General features: G+C 36.7%; 1 protein-coding gene across 3 annotated transcripts; it reads right to left on the bottom strand.

The window, feature by feature from the left end:
• Positions 1–1,745: 1,745 nt before the first annotated feature.
• slc25a14 (solute carrier family 25 member 14) lies at positions 1,746–15,159 on the bottom strand. Of its 3 annotated transcripts, none has more exons than XM_042711094.1 (9): positions 14,996–15,159; positions 14,329–14,427; positions 13,494–13,632; positions 12,450–12,544; positions 8,389–8,474; positions 5,945–6,040; positions 5,666–5,790; positions 5,339–5,552; positions 1,746–3,033 (listed from the first exon to the last, which is right to left on the bottom strand). In XM_042711094.1, the coding sequence occupies exons 2-9, from the start codon at positions 14,390–14,392 to the stop codon at positions 2,992–2,994; spliced, it is 861 nt and encodes a 286-aa protein (XP_042567028.1). In that variant the 5' UTR covers positions 14,393–14,427; positions 14,996–15,159; the 3' UTR covers positions 1,746–2,991. The 3 variants fall into 3 exon arrangements, with proteins under 3 accessions (XP_042567028.1, XP_042567029.1, XP_042567027.1); XM_042711095.1 differs by having other exon boundaries at positions 14,329–14,424; XM_042711093.1 differs by lacking the exon at positions 14,996–15,159 and having other exon boundaries at positions 14,329–14,959.
• Positions 15,160–21,609: the final 6,450 nt, after the last annotated feature.

The raw sequence follows: 21,609 nt of genomic DNA, 5'->3' as shown, positions 1-21,609 counted from the left end.
TTTTACAAAGTATTTTAGAACTAAATTCAGCTTCTGTATCTGTGAAAAAGTAGGGGTAGTCAAAGACTCCTAAGTCACTAAGACCAAATCACAATCCTAAAAGCCTCGGAACATAAACATTTTTGAAACATTTTATGATAATTTCCTTTAAATTGATGTCCTTCTTTTTATGTATAAGTTGGGCAAGAAGTAACAGCTGTTATTGCATCCAGTTCAGATGTCTTTTACGTTTGCACATCTTACTGTCAACCATGATTATTCTAGTATGTTAAAAGGCTGCCTATATGCATATCTGTGTAAAAGTTGGTCTCAGCACCTTGTGAACACGTTTTAAGAGGAAACTCTTACCTAAGAATTTCTTCTGCTATTTATGAGAACTCAGTGGTTGGTTAGATAAAATGATTTGTGAACACAGGAGCAGGCTAAACCCTTAGCATGTAAGTGAATAGTTTCTTCAATTGCCTGATTGCAGAATGATGTTATATTATCTTTAAAATTAATCAGACTTTTTTTTTAATCCAATGCCTGTAACCTCACAAACTGCATTAACAACTCATGCATTAAATACAAGAATCGTATGATGTTGTTGTTGAACAAGTCCAACACCTTTTTTTGTTTCTACACCTCAGTGGGACTAAATGGGACCTATAACAAGCAATTTTCAGTGAACAATTTAACAATTTACATATTGTAATTACATAATAAAAATAAAAACAAAGAAAAAAAAATAAAAATACATACACAAAAGAAAAAAAGGCATTCTTGATACAATTCATTGTCTATTCAATCAACAGATCATAATAAATAATGTTTGTTCACACCAAAGACTCTGTTCTTAACCAAAAGTGTGGACCACAAAGAAATTGGCAATTGCAAGCAATTATATAATGGGTTTGCTGCAAGTTGGGAAATAAAACAAAATAGCCGTGTTGGGGATTAAAGCAATTACATGATATATTATTTACTGTTCAATGCTGGATTTCCAAATAAGTGTGTATGTACCCCTTTTAATTCTGCACATTTTCATCATCTCTCATTTATCAAATGTATTTGGGTAATAAATTCTACAATTTCCCTCATTGTACAACAGTATTGTCAGAAAAATCATCTTGATTTCCATTTAACATCCAAACGAACACCCCACAAAATTAAAGTACCTCTACAAAAAAGAACCTTTCATATAATAAAAGCGTAAATAAAACAGTATAAAAAAAATTACAATAATTGAGCAAAAAAAAAAAAAAAAAAAAAAAAAAAAAAAAAAAAAAAAAACTGCGTGAGAATAACATATAGCATAAGAGTTTCTTATCCTTTTGATCTGTGAGAGACTATCAGTAATCTAAAGTAAAAACACTGGCACCTGGGTTAATGTGTTTCTTGGTCTTTGCTACATAATGAAATAAGCATTTTCAAAAGTTATCTAGAGATGAATATATCATGCACCATGCTGTAGTTACCAATCTAGCAAAAGCCAAAGTTTGGGAAAAAGCAAGTATAATGAACATGAAAACCCCTGAATAACCCAAGCATTACATACATTAAACCTTTTAAACTTGTCACTTTAAAGTCATATGAAGAACAGCTTGTCTATATAACTTAAGCAACAATGTTTGCTTAGAAGTTCACAGTACAGTTTGATTTGCATGTTAAAAGGTTATGAACAATATGGACAGTAAATTATAGCAGAAGTACAACACTTCATGTTTGGATAGTACACCATAAAAAAAATCAGGCAAAGGCATAAATATAAAAGCAGGAAGTGGTAAGGCTTGAAATATGATGACATACAATGATGAATATGTAACAGTACTTTCCCAATAATAACAATAATAATGTGTCACTTTTAAAAACCAGCAACATCAGTGCAGTTCTGGTGCAATACACGTTCACTTTGGCAAAGAGGCAAGCAATAAAAATGCAAATGACAGCCTTTTCTACAAAATCTGGTTGAAAATTAACAAACAAACAAAAAACTGTATGTGCTAATATTATATTCTATCGTACAGTAGCAGTATTTACACATTTTGATGGCTGCCAAAATATTTGACATTTTACATGTGCTTCTCAGAACACAAGCGCACACACACACACTACACACACATGCAAATGTACATGGCAATAAAGATGTCACTGAAAAAAGTAAAATAAAAACTTGTGCAATGTCACAAGTGCTTAGAATTCTGTGCATGTTCAAGCATGAACTTATAACCCATTTTCATGGAGCTTTTCAAAGGTGCTTTTTGCGCACACTTGGCCTTATGAAACAAGCGTAACAATTTCTGAGCAATTTTGAATTAAATGCAACAACTTGCACAAGACGACTTAGGCTACATTGAAATTGGCTCATGTTTTATGAATAAGGCCCACTGAGCTCAAAGATCCAGGATATGAGGCCACATCTCCCTTTACTAGTTCCTTTGGTATTAATTTGGACTGCATATAAATTTGCAACATGGGCAATTTCTATTATATCTGCAGTCTACAGATGAAGCAAAATACATTATCACTGAAGCTGTGTTTACATGTTAAATTACAAGGACAATGTCTAATTTGGAGTGCGTGGACCTCAAATATTCCTGCATTCAGTTCTACACTAAACTATTGCTTTGCATCCCCCACATGATGGATGCGTTTTTAGTAACTTATGCTATAATTCCAAACTCGCAATCCAGTGTGGAGAAACTATGCCTCGTGGTTTCCAGTTTTCACTATAGCCCTTCACCTCAATTATTCACCAGTGCTGCTCCTAGCTGATCAAGCATTTGATGAAAACACAACTGGGCCTGAGAACATGGTGGTGATGGACAACATAGCTGCCAGGAGTGAAACACAGAGCATTTAGGTGCAAAAACAAGTGTGTTTAAATAGGTCATGTATGTACAATGCAAATGAGAACAAAATATGTTCTTAAATAAAAATACTTATAGGTGTGTGACGGAGAAGGGATGGTAAATGCTGAAGGACAGAAGCCCCAGACACATACACACAGCTCTACAATGGAAGCTTCTTCAGCTGCTCAAAGGTGATGAAGAACTGAAACTTAAGTCAAGGATCACAAGACCACCATTACAGACTCTGTATAGTCAATACATGCATTGACTATATTTTCATGCTCAAACTTCATATTGAGAACAAGAAAGAATTGCTTTATATATTTTGGGAATATTTCCAAATCACATTTCCGGATGTGCTTGTTAGCATGCTGTACAGCTAATGTGGCTAAAGTTACCTAACGATCACTGTCTGCATATTTTTTGATATTCTGGCTGTGTGAGATTGTTGTTGACAGACTATCTGAAGTCAAAGTTGTAAAGGCCCCGCCCTCTTCTGGAAAGATGGGCGTGGAAGCAGCAGCTAATTTGCATTTAAAGTTAAACAGGAAAAACTGCATGTTTTTGCTCACACCCAAAGGGGCAAATTTGACATGCTATAATAAATGATCTGTGGGGTTTTCGAGCTGAAATTTCACAGACACATTCTGGGGACACCAGAGACTTATAATACATATTTTAAAAGGAAGCATGCATAATAGTAAAGTAAATAGCACTTGTAATAATTAAAGGATATAGTGATATATTAAAGGAATAGTTGTTCCAAAAATTAAAATGTTGTAAATTTACTCACTATCAGGCCTTCCAAGTTGTAGATGAGTTTGTTTCTTCATCTGAACAGATTTTGTGGATTAAGCATTACATCACTCTGCAGTGAATGAAGGCCATCAGAATGAGTGTTCAATAAACGCATAACAATAATCCATACGACTTGAGTCAGTCGCATAATTTCAAAGCAAAAAGCTGCATGTTTGTAAGAATCAAATCAATCATTAAAGCGGTTTAACTTTAAACTGTCACTTCTGACTAAAATACCAGCCCATAATCAATAATGCTTCCTCAGATCAAAATCCACCAACATCTTTGTTTAGAACTGTTTTAGACCGTTTTTGCCTGTAAACAGTGCTTGCTCTGTGCATATTTCTCTCCCGATTCAAACAAGACAACTCTTTTTCACTGGAGAAAGCAATGCTATGGTTTATGGACGTATTTCAGCCAGAAGCAATGGTTTTAAGTTAAAAACATCTTAATTTATTACAGAATCACAGCTTTTTCTTCACAAGACACTGATGGACTGGAATCGTGTGGTTTACTTGTGGAATACTGTGAGGTTTTTTATCAGACTCTCAATCAGATGGGACCCATTCACTGCAAAGGATCCGTTGGTGAGAAATTTAGCATTACATAAATTTAAATTTAGAGTAAATTTTCATTTTTGGATGAACTATTCTTTCAATGCAAATACACTTACACAGAACATTTTTTGTGGCTTAAGTGTCCAAACACTTTTTGGGGCCACTCTGTATGTGCACGTGTATAAAAACAGCCAACAATCAGGGGGCAATTATATGCTGTCCTTTAAAAGGGGACAGAAAATGATGTACTAACTTGTGTAGCAAAGAAAATGTCTCATGGCATGGGTGAAAACGACAGCTAACTTCATGTTGTAATATGCTGACCTCTAGTGGTTGGACTGTGCAATTATTACAAAACCAAGGACATTCTTTAATGTGCCCCTATTGTGCCATTTTTAAGGTTCCTAATATTATTTAGCGAGTCTCTTACAATAGGATTACATGCATGCAAGGTCAAAAAATGCTTTCGTTTTCTCAAAATATGCATTTAATATCACCTCATTTTCCAGTGACTCTCAAACGATTTGTTCGAAGACGTTCTAATGTTCAGTCTCTCTAAACCCCTCCTTTCCGTGATCCTACTCTGCTCTGATTGGTCAGATGGCCCAGTCTGTTGTGATTGGTCTACCACATGATACGCCCATTGCCATAGTTCCATATTTTGAACGCTCGATAGAAAATATAAACATCTGTTTCTTATCATACAGTACTTGTGAATCAGTGGAGCCAGCTGGTTCAAATAAACAGGATACTGATCCATCTTTCAACAGCAAGCGTTTAGTGAATCCTGCGTTGAACTCCCCGAGATTAGAGAAGCAGTTGTCAGTAAAATTATGTGTTTGTGGGCAGGGTCAAGTTTTTTGCTGCCGACCAATGTAGAACATAGGTGGGAATTATGCAAATGTGTTACCCCGACACGTGGTATTTGAATTACTAACGACTTGTTTAGGTTGTTGAGTGTCTTTTTTTTCTACTTTGGGAGACAATAACTTTATTTATCGTGCACTGTCATCTTTAAAACTTTGCTGATCGTTTACATTCACAGCTACATTACACACTGCATGAAAGGCAATATTGGAAATGGCATAATAGGGGCACTTTAAGTCAAAATATGAATATTAAATCAAAACATATTTTATTGTTAAAGGATACAATTATGTTCCAGGGCCCCAGACGCAGCCAGTTAGGCCAGAAGCCTTTATAGAGAGCAAAAAACCCTTCGTTTTTCCAGGTCTGCATGAGTCCATCCAGGGTACCCTTGTACAGAGGGTTACCTGCGAGCACACGTTGATTCATCATACGTGTTCTCACCACATCCACTGGGTTGGAGGCTAAAGCACCTGCCAGACCACATGTGAAACTGGAACTAAATAAACAGAAGAAACAATATAGATCACGTTCCTTGTGAAGTCAAAGTTTGTGCCTCATTAATAAATCAAATATTGAATCAACAAAGCAAATACTGGTAGAGATGCTCACATGAAATGAGTGAACACTGTGTCTCCCATGAGGCCTGAATGAATCAAATGCTTCTTGGTGATGTCATAGACTGGCAGTTCTACACCCACCACGATGGCCGCCCTCTGTGCTGTAGGAATTACACCCTGAAAACAATGAAGGCATCACAGTATTAAAGCAAAACCTACAACGTTGCATTTAAAAAGCTGGAATGCTAATGAATAATTCAAATAACCGATGGCCACATATTTTTAAATCTCACCGCCGTTGTGTAAGATGAGACATAACAAAAGCACTCACCCTCCACAGGCCTCGAGTGCCTTCAGTCTGGTAAATGCTGATGAAGTTAGACATCATGCTTCCCTGTAACAGGCTGCCTTGAGCCTGCATGCGAATCTGAAAAGCAGAAGGACATACAAAAAAAACAAACTCAATGAGATCGGTGTTGTAAAAACTAAAAGTGAGATTAAAGATTAAGGCCAGAAACATATTTTTAATGCAAGTTCGCACACAGTGCCACAAGCATACATACTAAAGCATTGGCATCGGAACTATTGTATGTGGGTGGGACAAGACCCATGAACTTTTTAATATAAATTAAACTCCATTCCGTGTTTTCACCACTCGCACCTGCAGAACTCCCACGACACAGCATTTTAGCATATCTGCTGCTCGGGGGTCTGTTCTTTGTATGTGGATTACTCCGTTAGCTGAATTGTATTGTTGCTGATTTGACATGATGCAGGATTGTTTGGTTCTTCGAAGCTCATCCTGGAGTTACTGTCATAGCAACAGGTCTGTTAGCTCAAACCTGCTCAGGAGCAGCCTTTTTTCATGTAAACAGTATTAGTTTGTATTGTTTTAAGTGAAGGTGATACTGAAAGTCTGCCCCAGCCACTTTTATAGCAAATAACACATTGCAATGACTAAAAACAACTGTAAAAACCATTTATAAAGTTACAAAAGATATTTCAAGTAAATAGCTCTTTTGAACATTCTATTCATCGTGACTTTAAATAAGATTCCCTCTCCCTCTCATAACCCTTAGAAAACAGATATGTTTTAAAGGGTTAGTTCACCCAAATATTAAAATTATGTCATTAATGACTCACCCTCATGTCGTTCCAAACCCGTGAGACCTCCGTTCATCTTCGGAACACAGTTTAAGATATTTTAGATTTAGTCCGAGAGCTTTCTGTCCCTCCATTGAGAATGTATGTACGGTATACTGTCCACGTCCAGAAAGGTAATAAAAACATCTTCAAAGTAGTCCATGTGACATCAGAGGGTCCGTTAGAATTTTTTGAAGCATCGAAAATACATTTTGGTCCAAAAATAGCAAAAACTACGACTTTATTCAGCATTGACTTCTCTTCCATCTCTGTTATGAGCGCGTTCACAACACTGCAGTTTAGTGATATCTGGTTCGCGAACGAATCACTCGATGTAACCGGATCTTCTTGAACCAGATCGAACTGAATCATTTGAAACGGTTCGCGTCTCCAAAAAGCATTAATCCACAAATGACTTTTACACACAAATTCATTTACTCAAACAGTACACTGACTGAACTGCTGTGAAGAGAGAAGTGAAGATGAACACCGAGCCGAGCCAGATAACGAACGAAACATTGACTCATTCTCGAGTCAAGAACCGTTTCTGTCGGACGCGTCCGGTTCGAGAAGCGAGGAGCTGATGATACTGCGCATGCGTGATTCAGCATGAAGCAGACTGACACACAGCGCGTCTGAACTGAACTGGTTCTTTTGATGATTGATTCTGAACTGATTCCATGCTAACATTATGAGCGCGGGTAAACCGAAGGCTTGAATCAAGTGCAATCATCGCCAATGAAGTCATTACGTCGAGCTCAAAAGAACTGGTGAACCGTTTTCTTCAACCGGTTTATTGAATCGAACTGTCTGAAAGAACCGGTTCACTGAAAAGAACCGAACTTCCCATCACTACTGGTGATCCAAAAACCGATGCAACCGGTTCTTGACTCGAGAACGAGTCAATGCTTCGTTCGTTATCTGGCTCGGCTCGGTGTTCATCTTCAGTCTCTCTTCACAGCAGTTCAGTCAGTGTACTGTTTGAGTAAATTAATTACTCCGGGATATTGGTTTATTTGAACTCAGAGGGAGTGTCAGCCACGTTAAAAAAGTTAACAGCTTAAGACATTTGTGGATTAATGCTTATTGTAGACGCGAACCGTTTCAAACGATTCAGTTCGTTTTGGTGAACTGGTTCAAGAAGATCCGGTTACATCGAGTGATTCGTTCGCGAACCGGATGTCACTAAACTGCGGTATTGTGAACGTGCTCATAACAGACCCGGAAGAGAAGAAAATGATGAATAAAGTCGTAATTTTTGTTATTTTTGGACCAAAAAGTATTTTCGATGCTTCAACAAATTCTAAACGGACCCTCTGATGTCACATGGACTACTTCGATGATGTTTTTATTAACTTTCTGGACGTGGACAGTATACCGTACGTACATTCTCAATGGAGGGACAGAAAGCTCTCGGACTAAATCTAAAATATCTTATACTGTGTTCCGAAGATGAACGGAGGTCTTACGGGTTTGGAACGACATGAGGGTGAGTCATTAATGACATAATTTTCATTTTTGGGTGAACTATCCCTTTAAGATATGATTTATATGTAGATTTAAAACGTTCGGAATTATGCTAACATTTGTAGTCATTGGTTTTTAAGGAGATGACGATTTGATTTTAATTACCTTTAGCACATCAGTTGGATTTGCCAAAGAGGACGACAAAACTCCAGACACCACACCACAAAACACATTAATCACCATAGTCTCATCTGAAAAAAAAAAAAGAAGAGCAGCCATTAGATTCAGAATGCCCTTCAGTACGTTTCAGAGCAAAAACTGTTTAACAATTCAACAATAAATCAGTAATATTACAAAGACAGTAAGGCAGGAAAAAGATACAGGCAACAATCAAACACAGATTAACTCACTTAAGAATCACACCAAAAGAATCCCCCCCCCCTTTTTTTTGTTATAAAAGCTTTTTAAGTAAGGTCTTGTCCCATTATTTTAAGATGTAGCAGCCAGACTTTATAGATCAAGGCACCAATGATAAGAGAGATGAAATGTAAAAAAAATAAATTAAAAAAGTAAAGTGCTGATCAAATTTTGACCAATAAACAGAGTAATTCCTTGATCAATGTGATCAAAAGTCAGAACAGCCATTTAGTTTTGCAGCAGCACTGGTATTGGTACCCCCACACTAACAGGCTGTATTTAGACTCTTGGCCAGAAGAATGTTCAATACAATAAAAATCCACTGCAGGCCTAGATGTGGCCTTTCTTTATGGCAGGGATTCAAGCAATACAGATACTGTTTGCAGAGAAGAGAAGATTTTGTACCATGTCAGATGGAAATTCGCTGGCGCCAGCACCAGATAACATAATGCTAGAGACGTGTTTGTCTGCCGCTTCAGCACCTTTTGTTTGGACCGTACATTAGTGATGGTGGTTACACATTGTTTTGTAGTCCAAAAATGAATGGAAAATGTAGCTAAATGCTACATTTAAGTGTGGAAAAAAAACTTATGTACCAGACACCAGACAAGCAACAGCCACAGGTGAGAAAACAGAATAAAGTTCCACTGAGGTTTGTTCCTGCATGGCAATCAGGCACATTTGAGCTTCCATTTACAATATTTAATGTGCTTTATGTATGTGCTTTGATCAATGTTTATATGTAAATAAAAGCCTAAATTAGTTTCGTCACACGATAATTGACCCTGTAAACCCTGGCATGGAATGTTTTTTTGCTGAGTATCATATTTGATAAGGATTTTAATATGAGCAAAAATGTGCCAAAATATGGCCAATAAGATAAAATTCTGTTAGCTTGTAAAGTAAATCAATGAGATCTTTATAATAGTATAGCAGACTACTAACATAAGAAGAATATACAGTGGGTATAGAAAAGAATAACCCCCCTTAAAAATAATCACATTTTGTTGCTTTGCAGCCTGAAATGAAGATGGACAGTTTTTGTTTCATGCATATTTTTGTATTTACTCAGTGCAGCTTATAACATCCAAGTGAAAGATATAACAAACATGTCAGAAAAGAAAGAAAAAAAAACAATCACTGCAAAGAAGAGTGGGCAAATATTGCAGAGACAAATCCCAACAGACTAAAGGCTGTAATTAGAGCAAAAGGTGGTTTAACTAAATACTGACACAAGGGGTGATCCTTTTACCAACTCAGTGATTCTGTTTTTTGTTATTTTTTTCTGACATGTTGGTGTTATATCTTTCACTTGGAAGTTATAAGTTGCACTGAGTAAATACAGCTGGATAAACAAAAACTGAGTCCGTCTTCATTTCAGGCTGCAAAGCAACAAAATGGGATTTTTTTTAGGGGGGGACTCTTTTCTATAACCACTGTAAAGATTAGTTGCAAGTCTTAATCTTAATCTTAATACCAATAATGTGTCTTAGTAAGGTGATATTTAAATGTTTAGTTTTATGAACAAAGCTCTGTAGTTTTTATTGTGTGGGGCAAAACATATAATATATAAACATATAAATGCAATACAATTTTGCTAAAAGGGATATACAAATAATTGATCCTCAAAAGCCTGTTGTAGAATATTTGATACTTACATTTTAACATGATTATCCATACATTTTGTTTATTCTTATTATTTAAAAAATCAAGTTAACCTAAATTGCCTTGTAAGTAAATGTTCATCTTGAAATATTACTAACACAATAATTTATTCTTATATTTAAATTATATAAATCAGATGAGATGTCATAGCAAAAAGACATGTCCCTGTTGAAAGTATATAGAAATACAGTAAAAGAACTTTCAGCTTAAAAATTAATTAAAAATAAAAAATTTTTACTCCAAGTATAAAAATAATTCAATGGAGGGACGGAAATCTCTCAGGTTTTATTAAAAATATATAATTTGTGCTTCAAGTATCAAAATACTTGTTTCAATTTTATCATTGCAAGTCATTGCTTTTGTCAGATTCTAAACAAATCAAGAGTATGTCATATATTATTGATAATTATTGGATTGTATTCTAATCTATCAAAATAACCAGACTGATATTACAATAATAATAATAGTTCATCTGATCTGATATCTGATTTTTTGGCTGTTTGAGAGAGAAAAAAATATTATTATTATTATTTATAAGTGTTCTTTGTCTGCTTTAAGTAAAGTGAAGTTACTTAAAGCAGACAAAGACCACTTATAAATCATAAGACCGCATTAAAAATAACATCCCTTTTGGAATGTTTTTATGAAGACTTTGTCATTTTACAGTAAATACACTAATAAGATGCACTAAGTTATTGTGCAGATCTTAAACAATGGCAAGATATGAGACTTATAATACATTATAACTATGGGAAATATAATTAATTGTAACTTAAGTCAAGTGGATGTGTGGATGCAACATGTTCATTGTGTGTTATAAATCATCATACATAAAAGCTATAAGTAGCATTATAATACATTAAAACTGTTCTTATGATTATTTATGAGATGATACAAAATATTATATGTTTTTTTTTATAATGCATTATTCATTCATTATAATGCCTTAATATCCTTATAATGTATTATAAATACGGGCTTCATAGAAAGTGTTATCAAAAAGTCTGTTTGTAGAACCCACCAAAATGTATATTTCTTATTTGTAAAATCTGTTCTGCTAAAATCTTAAATTTCATTTCTTCTTGAAAAATGTTTATCATCGAGAGAATAGTTAAGAAACCAGAATTGTAAGAGAATCCTAATGAAATTCATTACATTTCTTACCATTCATCGCATTTGTAGCCTTAATCACTATACAAACTGATGAGTTATTTGTGCAGTAAAGTGAGAAGCCAAAAACAAATTCAGTGCCCATAGAACAAATTTGTGGAACTGGACCTTGATCCAAAAAAATCAAGAACTACTCATCACTACAGTACAGAAATAGAAACAAACATTGTGACACTCATTGTGATCACAGCTTGTTCGGACAAACTCAAATTAGCCCATAAAGGACAGAATGTACTGTTCTCTTGCAACATGCCTAGTTGTACTTATGGCAGTGTTAGGTTGCTAATTCAAATGTATTCTGTGAGTGGCTGATCTGAAACGTGATAATAGGTAACTATTAACAATAACTAATGCTTATCCATGCAAACACTACTCAGTCATGGCAACCAAATGAATACTAGACTAATGCTCAACACTGTTTTTGGGTAGAGTCTGTTAACAGTATTGCTACTCTAATCTAATCCATGCATGCTAATCATGCATTAACTCTCACAAATATTAATAATGGCCTCATATTTAAAAGATTAATGTGATGCTGACAGTAATGTGCTATACTTTTTGCCTCTTTGGGCAGATTATTCGATTTTGTTACAAAGCAAATGTGACTGGATGTGTGCAATATGTCTACATCATGCTGTCCGACATGGTAGTGACTAGTCTATATCACTCAACACATTAAGTTGTAGATAATTCTCCGGAGAGAGTTCACTTCCTATCTCATAGTGCTTCTGGTTATAGTCATAAATTAGGTTATAATCTAATGAATACAGTTTGATAAAGTTAAATCAGATATGTCTAGACATCAATGATTGCGAAATCCAAATAAAATGCTCAAATTACAGGACAGCTACCCTTACAAAACTGGTTCAGTGAGTCAAACATATACAGCACCATGACTGATAATACTTAAATTTTGAATGGAAAAGATCTTGTACAACATGAACCGTATCGAAGCATCCATCCCATAAACCCACCTTCTGGATCACTAACAAACAGTTTCTTCAATGTGTTGTATGTACCGATCTTGATTGTCCCGTAGGAAGCTTGTCGGAGGACTGCAGGGGAAATTCTGTGAAAAAAATAAAAATAATCACAACTTCAAGGTCAATGCTTTATTTCCATACTGAGGTTAATGTAAATCTAAATAGATAAATGTTTAAATGGCAGACTATAATACATCACAGGACCATGCAATGCCTAACAAGCACATTTATTAATGCTAATACATTTCACCATAGTTTCTTTCACAAGAAAGCGCAGGAAATGATATTCAATAACCCATGCAAAATGCTGCCACAAAAACAAAACCATGTAATAACAACCTAAAAAATCACACCAAATACTTCCAAACCACAAATTCATTTAAAAACCAACTACACCACAAATTCCAGTTCCAATCCTGCTCCAGCACACCTGCATGTAATAATCAAGTAACCCTTAAGATGAATTAACCCTGAACCCTAAAGTAACCCCGGAGACTTGCTCTTTTTGACTCAGGAAGAGCAGAGATCGGATGAGTCCAATTCACAAATGAATCATTGCAATCCAATTCAACAGGTTTACTGAAAAAAATCGTTCACAAATCAAAGTTCAATCAAAAGTTCAAATGCTAACAAAATAGGAAATGACAGAAAATTACTAACTGTAAGCTTCTGGCCAGAAAAAGTAACAGCACATTAATATGTGAGATGGTGGTTTGAAAAACAAGATGCTCAGTGACACGTAGACAACACGACTAAGCTAAACTCAAACGACTGCAGTCTGCTCATGCCAAAGCAGTGGGCCAGTTTCACTTGACTCAGCTCCACTACAGACCCATATGAATTCGATATCATCTATATTTAGAGTTTATTACAGCTATCAGCTGTATTTAAAACCCTTGAACCATTGCATGGGTTGCAAATATGCCTTTATAAAGGAACACGACCATGATCTTCAGAAAGTTAAACACAATTACGCTGATTCTAAAGTAAAACAAAAATACTCCACTGCAAATGAAGCATTTGTTAAATGCTCACCCAGAGTACAATGCCCGGATGCCTTCTTCACGGCCAATCCTCAACAAAGCGTGGAACATTCCCCGATATCGGACCTCCATACAGTGTGTCTGCCCTTGAACCTGGAGCCGTGTTTTTGTGAGATCAATGGGAAACGTACCTGCAAGATTTAATTATCAAATGATCAATGGTGATTTAATAATCGAATCTTATATACTTTATTAAGTACTAGTACTTCATCTATAAGCAGCCACAGTTGTGAATGTATATTGTATAATGTGTGTCATATCTAATGCCCCACCCTATTTCAGACACTTTCACTATACACTGTGTGGTGGGGAATATTGTTTTTCATGTTCTGCAATGTTATGTTGAACAAGAATGTTCTTGCTTTAACAATCAAGGCTCATTTCAGTCCCTCCATGTGGCAAATACAATGATTGTGATACAATTGTTAAAGTTGTACAGATCTATATAACAGTATATTTCAGTACAACTAATAGCACCAACACATAGTAATAATAATGATATAACAATTATAATAATGTTACTAATAAAAAATTGTTATAATGCATGTATTTTATTGTTGATGCCTAACGATTATTTACTTTTAAGAGTGTCAAAAAGCAGAAACACGTTTCAATATTTAAGTTATTAGACACGTAAACAAAAATAACCAGTTAACGATCTGTAAAAAAAAAAAAAAAAAATCAAAATATCTATATTCTCTCTCAAATATTAATATGCATCATGACACTTCCATTTGAGATAATAGCTTGTATTAATACCTTTAATGAAGAAGTGATCTGTAATAGATGCTGCTGATGATGTAAAAACAGCAGGTGCACAGACTCACCGAATTCTGCGACAATTGAGGCCATTCCTCCATAGACAAACGGCTTCCAGTTCAGGTTTGCCATTTCTGTTGCGGCTCCTTCGGCTTGATGGAGTCCTACTAAAAACAGCAAAAACCCAAAATAGGAGCAGACCAGCTGTTTTAATCTCACATTGTACATCATAGCGCTACCCGTCTGTGTTCCAGCCAGTCTTGTCAGATGCATAGACAAACGTGCACCGGAATAAGACGAACCGCATTAAAGATTCATTGCAAGCGCCACAGGAAATTTGCGGAAATCCTATTGGTTGTAAACGCTGTCAATCATTCTGTCGGCGATCCCGATTAGTCGAAATTATCTCATGTTCCACCTACTTCCGCCGCCAAGGAGATTGAATGACAGAAAGCAAAGGCTCGCCTATTTTGATCAAAACGTGTAACGTTTAACTTTTTAGGTTACCGTTTAAAATGAAAAAGAGCAGCGTGTAGCCACCGATATAAATAAGACGTGCCTATGTTGTGGACGTAGCATAAAAGATCGCTGTACTTGGTTCCGTATCGAACATGTAACGGCTTGCAACTGTTAACGTTAACCAGGTTTTTAGAGCAGAACTACTCTCACCATTATAAAGTACAAAACTGAGTAATCACGACATTCTACGTAATATCGTCTCGTGAGCTCACATACCTGAGGCTTGGTGCTTCAGTCACCTCTGTTATTTTATTTTGGACTCCATCGTCTCGACCACATGTAGGATTAATGTACTCTTCGCAGTCAAACTCCAGGAGCGCGTACAGCATTCAGTTTCCCTTCATGTCTCTCTAGCAGGAACTCAACTAGCCGTGACCGGAAGTTCCCGCCCCGAGGTTTGAAAGAGACTAGACTCGCCCCACCCCCTTTCAATGTCACAATGCCCCTAGTCTCGCGCACTTGTCCTCAGAAGTAGGATTTATCCCTAAAAGGTAGAGTTTTGTTGTATAAAGCAGAGGGACTGTCAAGATTATTTTATGCAGCCACTTCACGCAGTGACTCTAAGAAAATGTGTAAAGATGTTTATACTGCTTTGTTTAATTTTCTTTGGAGAAATAAAACACATTACATTAGAAAATCTACAATAATGAATACATATGAATCAGGAGGATTGAACTTTCTTGATTTCTGTACTCTAAATAATACCTTTAAAATTAACTGGATCAGACATTTCACTCTAAATCCAAATTCTCTGTGGAATTTTATACCTAATTTTGTTTTTTCCAAATTAGGTGTTCTTAGATTTCTCTTGATTTGCAGTTACAATATTGATAAAATTCTTAATAAGCTTATCCTGCTTTCATAAACAAATGTTGCTGGCTTGGTCTCTATCATATAAACAACTTTTCTCCCCATAGGTACCTTATTTGGAACAATTACAATATATTATATAAAAATAAATCTTTATTTTTTGAAAATTGGTTTTCAGCAGGCATAATACCTGTTAGTCAATTATTAAATCAAGAAGGCATGTTACTCACTTATTCTGAGTTTTTAGCTGTCCATGGAATTCCAGTAACACAAAAGGAGTTTTTCTATTGTCAGGATGCAATTCCCACAGGAGTTTTGGCATTATTCAGAGCTAATACTCAAAACAGTATTACACCCCCTTCTACATTTGATTTATTTGATACTCATATTGGAAAACTTTGTTTTGGCCCTAGAAATATGAATGTTAACAAAACTGTCCGTTCCTTACTTCAAAAAGATATTGTGTCTTCTCCAAACTGTATATTTTATTGGAACAGATTAGTTAAAGGTCTATTATGGAAGGACATTTGGACCTTGCCAAACAAATACCTATTGGTAAACAAAGTCAAGGAAGTATCTTTTAAAATTTTAAATAGATATTACCCAGTAAATAATTTTCTTGTTAAATTTAAAAAAATGTTATTGATTTGAATTGTTCTTTTTGTAATATGAGGACTGAAACTTTGTTTCATTTATTTTGGCATTGCTATGTTAAAATATTTTGGAAAGATTTGACTAGATTTATAATTGATAACACTGACCCCACTTTTTCTTTGTGCATAGAACACGGTTTATTTGGTTTTACTAATATCCCTTCAAATAAAACCAAAGAATATTACATTATTAATTTAAGTTAAATTTTTTTGCGAAATTTCATATCCACAAGTGTAAAACCAATCCTTTTTTTTTTTGGTTCTTGAAAAAGATATTCGAATTTATATGAAGATGATTTTTTATTCACATAATAAGAAAGCAATTAAGACAGTTTCCATTTGTAAATCCTTTAATATATTTATGTAATGTTTAGCCCACCCCCTGGCTATATGTGTATTTTGAATGCATATTTTTTTTTCTTTATATTCTGTTTGTGTTTTATGTTTTTCATGTGTATTATTGTTGCTGTAACTGTACTTTGACTGTGTTTTTTGAAGTTTAAAAAAAAAAAATAGTCCTCAAAAGTACAGCCATCGCGTTTCGATCGCCCCCAGGTGGCTGGTCCCAGTATAGGTCATAAACCCCGCACTCTCCATGTAATCTAATGGGACGTGGGACAAACTTATAGACTGTATAAAAAATAATTAAATGTCACTTTAAATATTTTGTTTTCAAACATGGTTTATGTCATTTGATGTAGATTTCATCACGCTGATGTAAGTTAGGGTGTTCGTTTTTAAAATAAGTTTGGTTTTAGTTATGTGATGCTGTAACAACGGGGGTTGTGACGTCATGATTGACAGCTTCTCTGATATGGGCGTGAACTGAGGCGCCAACTGACTTTTTCGGGATCTTCAGGACGAGATTGCAATTGTATTTATCTTATTTTAACACAAGCCTCATACAAAAATCAGCAGACAAAAATTGGACCAGTAACGACAATTCAAAAAAGGACAAGGCTCCACTTCGCTCTCTACTGCGTGCGCGAGTGTGGGCGAGACGCGACTCCACTTCACTCTCTGCTGCGCAGACTCCGGGCCCGAGTTCGCTACTGCGCAGACTCCGGTCCCAAATCGGCAATATGGCCGCGCTCTATTGAGACAATGGCGGCTTCACTTTTCTTCAATGGAAGTGAATGAAGGTGCGTCATCCATCTGTTTTTTACAGTCTATGAGCCTTTCAGATTGAAGGCCTGGAATTCATGGCAGCTTTCTTTGGCCAAGGCCCGCCCATGAGGCAGGGATGTGGGAAACTATATTGTGAGAGGGGGGGCGGGATTCTTTGGGGGTTGGGGAGGGGGGTGTTAGTGTAGGCCTATAGTAGGCTGTGTTATGTATCCTGATTGACTTTATGATTAGTTAAATCTGTTTTGAACATGCATCGCCCACAGAGTTAACCATTTCAGACAGTACAGGACAGCCTCTGTCTCGTTCACTTCACGTCTGTGGGCGTTACGCACAGCTCAGTGTGGCCCAGGCATGGCGCAAGGATTCCGGTTTTGGATGGGCCAGACCAATCGTGGGTGGGCCTTAAATTAAAAATGTTAAATTAAAAAAAAAAAAAAAAAACGTTATCCAATCACTGCTTAACCTGATAAATAGCCTGTTATAGTATATAGCAGGCTATTTATTACTGTTATATTATCTGTGCGTATACATAATATAGATTTTAATAGCTTGATGCTCTTTAAATATTTTGTTGCATTGTTAAAAGTTTCGGTGCATAGGACAGACCTATCCGCGATCGCTCTCCAAGGTTTCTGACCAAAGAAGAGCGATTTGGAATCTCCATTACGCATGAAAACGCATCATACCTGGGCTGCGTTTCCCGATAACATTGTCTCTTAGCGCGCTACGAAGACTCTTCAGGTATAACTTAACTAAAGGTATACTACCACTAAAGGTATACCATTGCTAGGCGTCTTCAGGGGTATCATCCACTCGCGAGGCATAGGCGCTGAAAGGCAGAGGCGCTGGCGCCCTCCAAGCAACGGCGCTGTTTTTGGTAAACACATGATTCTTTTTAAAAGATATTCGTTTTTGTATAAATTGTATCTTAATTTTGATCAATGTTTTATCAATCAATTGCTCATTTTTAATAAATAAGAAGCAAATATATAGCAGACAATGTAATAACCTTAGTGTAATTGACAGAATTACTAAAAAAATATTTGCTACCTAAAAGTTAAAGATTTTTAGTGTCACGCATGCATGCATGTCTGTTTCCCTCATATTAATATAAAACGCATGTGGACTGATATTTTTCCAATGTCTGGAACTCCTTTATTAATAGAGTATATAAACAGACGTTTCAATATGGTATTAAAATGCATTTTCTGAGAATTTATATTTCAAGTTTTTACTGCAAATGTCGAAATGCGCGCTCTTGGTCCATCAGTGCTTGAATCACTGATCACATTAGAATAAAATATCTCATAATAAAATACAAAATCGACTGATTTATGAATGTATATGCATAGTTCTCATCAGTCGGAAATACAGATAAACGCTTTCATTTTGTTGTATTTTTGATCCTGAAAGAAAAAACAGAACAACAAAAGAGCGAATCATATGCCTACATGGAGTCTGTACGTGTTATGCTTCTTACGCGGACTTTTGGGACTCAGTTTTGAACTGTTGTCAAGGCGCAATGAATGAAATGCACAAATGGTAATTAAATAGTACCCCTGAAATGAACGAATGAATGATGATCTGCTTTTAAATTTTTCCCTTTTTTATTCAGAATATTCACAAATGTGTTAGCTATGGCATGAAATATCTGATATTCCGATTGTCAAATACATGCAAGTGGAAGTGTATTGTTGTTGAAACACCTTAATAACGATCGCGTTAGTTGAGCTGTATGCGCGATATAATTTTATGACACAAAATTTTGAAATGTAGGCTTAAATCAAACACATTTTAATTCAGATTCTGTATATATATATATTCTGTATATATATATATATATATATATATATATATATATATATATATATATATATATACGGAAAACAAAAAAAAAAAACGAAAAAAAAACAGGCTGGCTGACCCCTAGAGGGGTGGGGTGGGGAAGAGATGGGGGGCGGCCGCCCTCCCCGCCCCCCTGTTCCAACGTCTATGCCATGAGGCCGTTTGATCGACATGTCAAAACAACCAATCACAGATCGTTTCGTTCATCGATCACGTTTCGGGGTGTGGAAATGTCGCCACAATAACAGACCGGTGTGTGTTAAACTATCGGACGTATATTAAAGAGCAGGTGATATGGGTTTTTGAAAAATATCCCTTTTGCAGTTTACAATGTATCTGTCCTTAAATGAAAAGAATCTGCAAAGTGCATGATAAATAAAGATACTGGCTGTTTCTCAATTCCAAAACGCAAAGAACGGACTTGTGTTCTTGTGGAGCTTGCTAAGCTTCCTTGAAAGAATGAACTCGGAAGAACGCGAGGAACACAGAACGCACCCTTATGATGATTGAGATGTGCTGTGTTCTTGCTTAACTGATCGCATAGTCACATCATAAGCAGCGGCCAATGAACCATAAATATAACATAACATTACAAAACAAATAACCTATTAGTCATAATTTATTAAAACATTTCATACTATTGTAGATAATATTTTCATACCGTATAATTGTATATTGTTTTATTTTACAGCGTTATGTTCAACTATGACTATGTTAATATTCATTTTAATATGCCAATAAAAATAGTGCAGACTTTCTCCAAGTCTTATAACTTAATTAAAATTAAGCAAAACAAAACGATAAATGTTTACTTTTAAGAGCTGTCAAGTATTTGCGAGAGCGAGTTTAAAGCTTGCTGGCTTCCGTACACCGGCCACCCGCAGCGTCTTCTGGGATTTCTAACGGCTCGATTCTCTCAAGTCTGCACTCGATGCATCCTCGATATCAAGAAGACATCCGGGAACGGCATTGCGTCCTCTGTACTTGCGTTCTTGAGAACATCTCAGATACGTATGTAACCACGGTTCCCTGAATAGGGAACGAGATGCTGCGGTGACTTCACCGTTTGGGAACACCTCTTGGTGTGAAGAATGTCTGAAGCCCTGTACCATCCCGCTAATCCTATTGGTCAAATAGCACCTGGCACCGCCTTACACATGCGTAAGCATAGAATACCTGCATGCGATGCACTATTTCACTCAGATTTCATGGACTAAGGAAACGCTATCAAAGGTACGGAATGGCTATACCGCAGCATCTCGTTCCCTATTCAGAGAACCGTGGTTACATACGTAACCAAGATGTTCCCTTTTATAGGTCACATCGGTGCATGTGACGTCACTGTATGGGAATGCTATACCATCACGCCTGACGTACCTGAGATAGCTGGGATCCGAGAAAAGCATCTGCTCAAGTGGAAAGAACCCGGGAACCAGGGCCCGTCCTCACATCCAGGCTGTAAAATTTTACAATGTCATGCGATAGATCTTCTAAGGGGGAGAAAGCCTCCAAGACCACGTGCTGGAAGCGAAAAGGATTTGAAGTGACTTTAGGAACATAGTCAGGCCTTGGCTCGCAGCAAAACTTTCACAAATCCTGGTGCAAAGTCCATGCATGAAGGTGAGATAGAAAGAGCTTGTAAATCTCCAACTCTCTTGGGGGAGGATAAAGCTAACAGTAGGACTGTTTTTAGAGTCAGGAATCACAGTTTCCAAGAGCTCAAACTGATGTCCTGATAACCCTTGTAATACAATGGACAGATCCCATGATGGAACTCACGCAGGGCGGAAAGGCCGCAGCCATTGCAAACCCTGCATAAATTGAGAGACCAGGGGATGATGGCCCACTGAAAAGCCATCTATGTAGGCGTGGTTAGCTGATATGGCTGCCACGTATACTTTAAGAGTGGCTGGCATTACTCCCTCTGAAAAACGGTCTTGAAGAAACTCCAGTACTGAAGCGATGGACAGTAACCTGGATCCATATTACGAAGTCTACACCGGTAGTAAACAGTTTCCGTTGAAGGCATATGGGGTGCCATAGGTGATGGCTCTTCCTGTGGGGCAAAACGTTGGCGGTGTAAGGATGTTGAATGCGAGCATCGCTCCATTTCCCTGGGCCTGCGTGGAATCAGCTGGCGGAAAGCGGCTGATTGCTGCTTCGCTGCCCTGAATTTCTCCACCACCGCGGTGACCGCCTCTCCAAACAGCCCGTCCTTGGAGATCAGGGCATCCATAAGAAAAGACTTGTCTTTTTCTTTTATATGGGTGAGGTTGAGCCAAAGGTGGCACTCAACCATCACCATCCCCACCATCGAACGGCCTACTGCTCGGGCAGTATGCTTGGTGGCACGTAGCGCCAAGTCCGTTGCCCATCGCTGTTCACAGCCTCCAT

This window comes from Cyprinus carpio, chromosome A21, assembly GCF_018340385.1.
Source record: "Cyprinus carpio isolate SPL01 chromosome A21, ASM1834038v1, whole genome shotgun sequence".
Classification (NCBI taxonomy): Eukaryota; Metazoa; Chordata; class Actinopteri; order Cypriniformes; family Cyprinidae; genus Cyprinus; species Cyprinus carpio.
The sequence above is the reverse complement of the archived record's forward strand: the minus strand, read 5'-3'. Positions and strand labels throughout refer to the sequence as shown.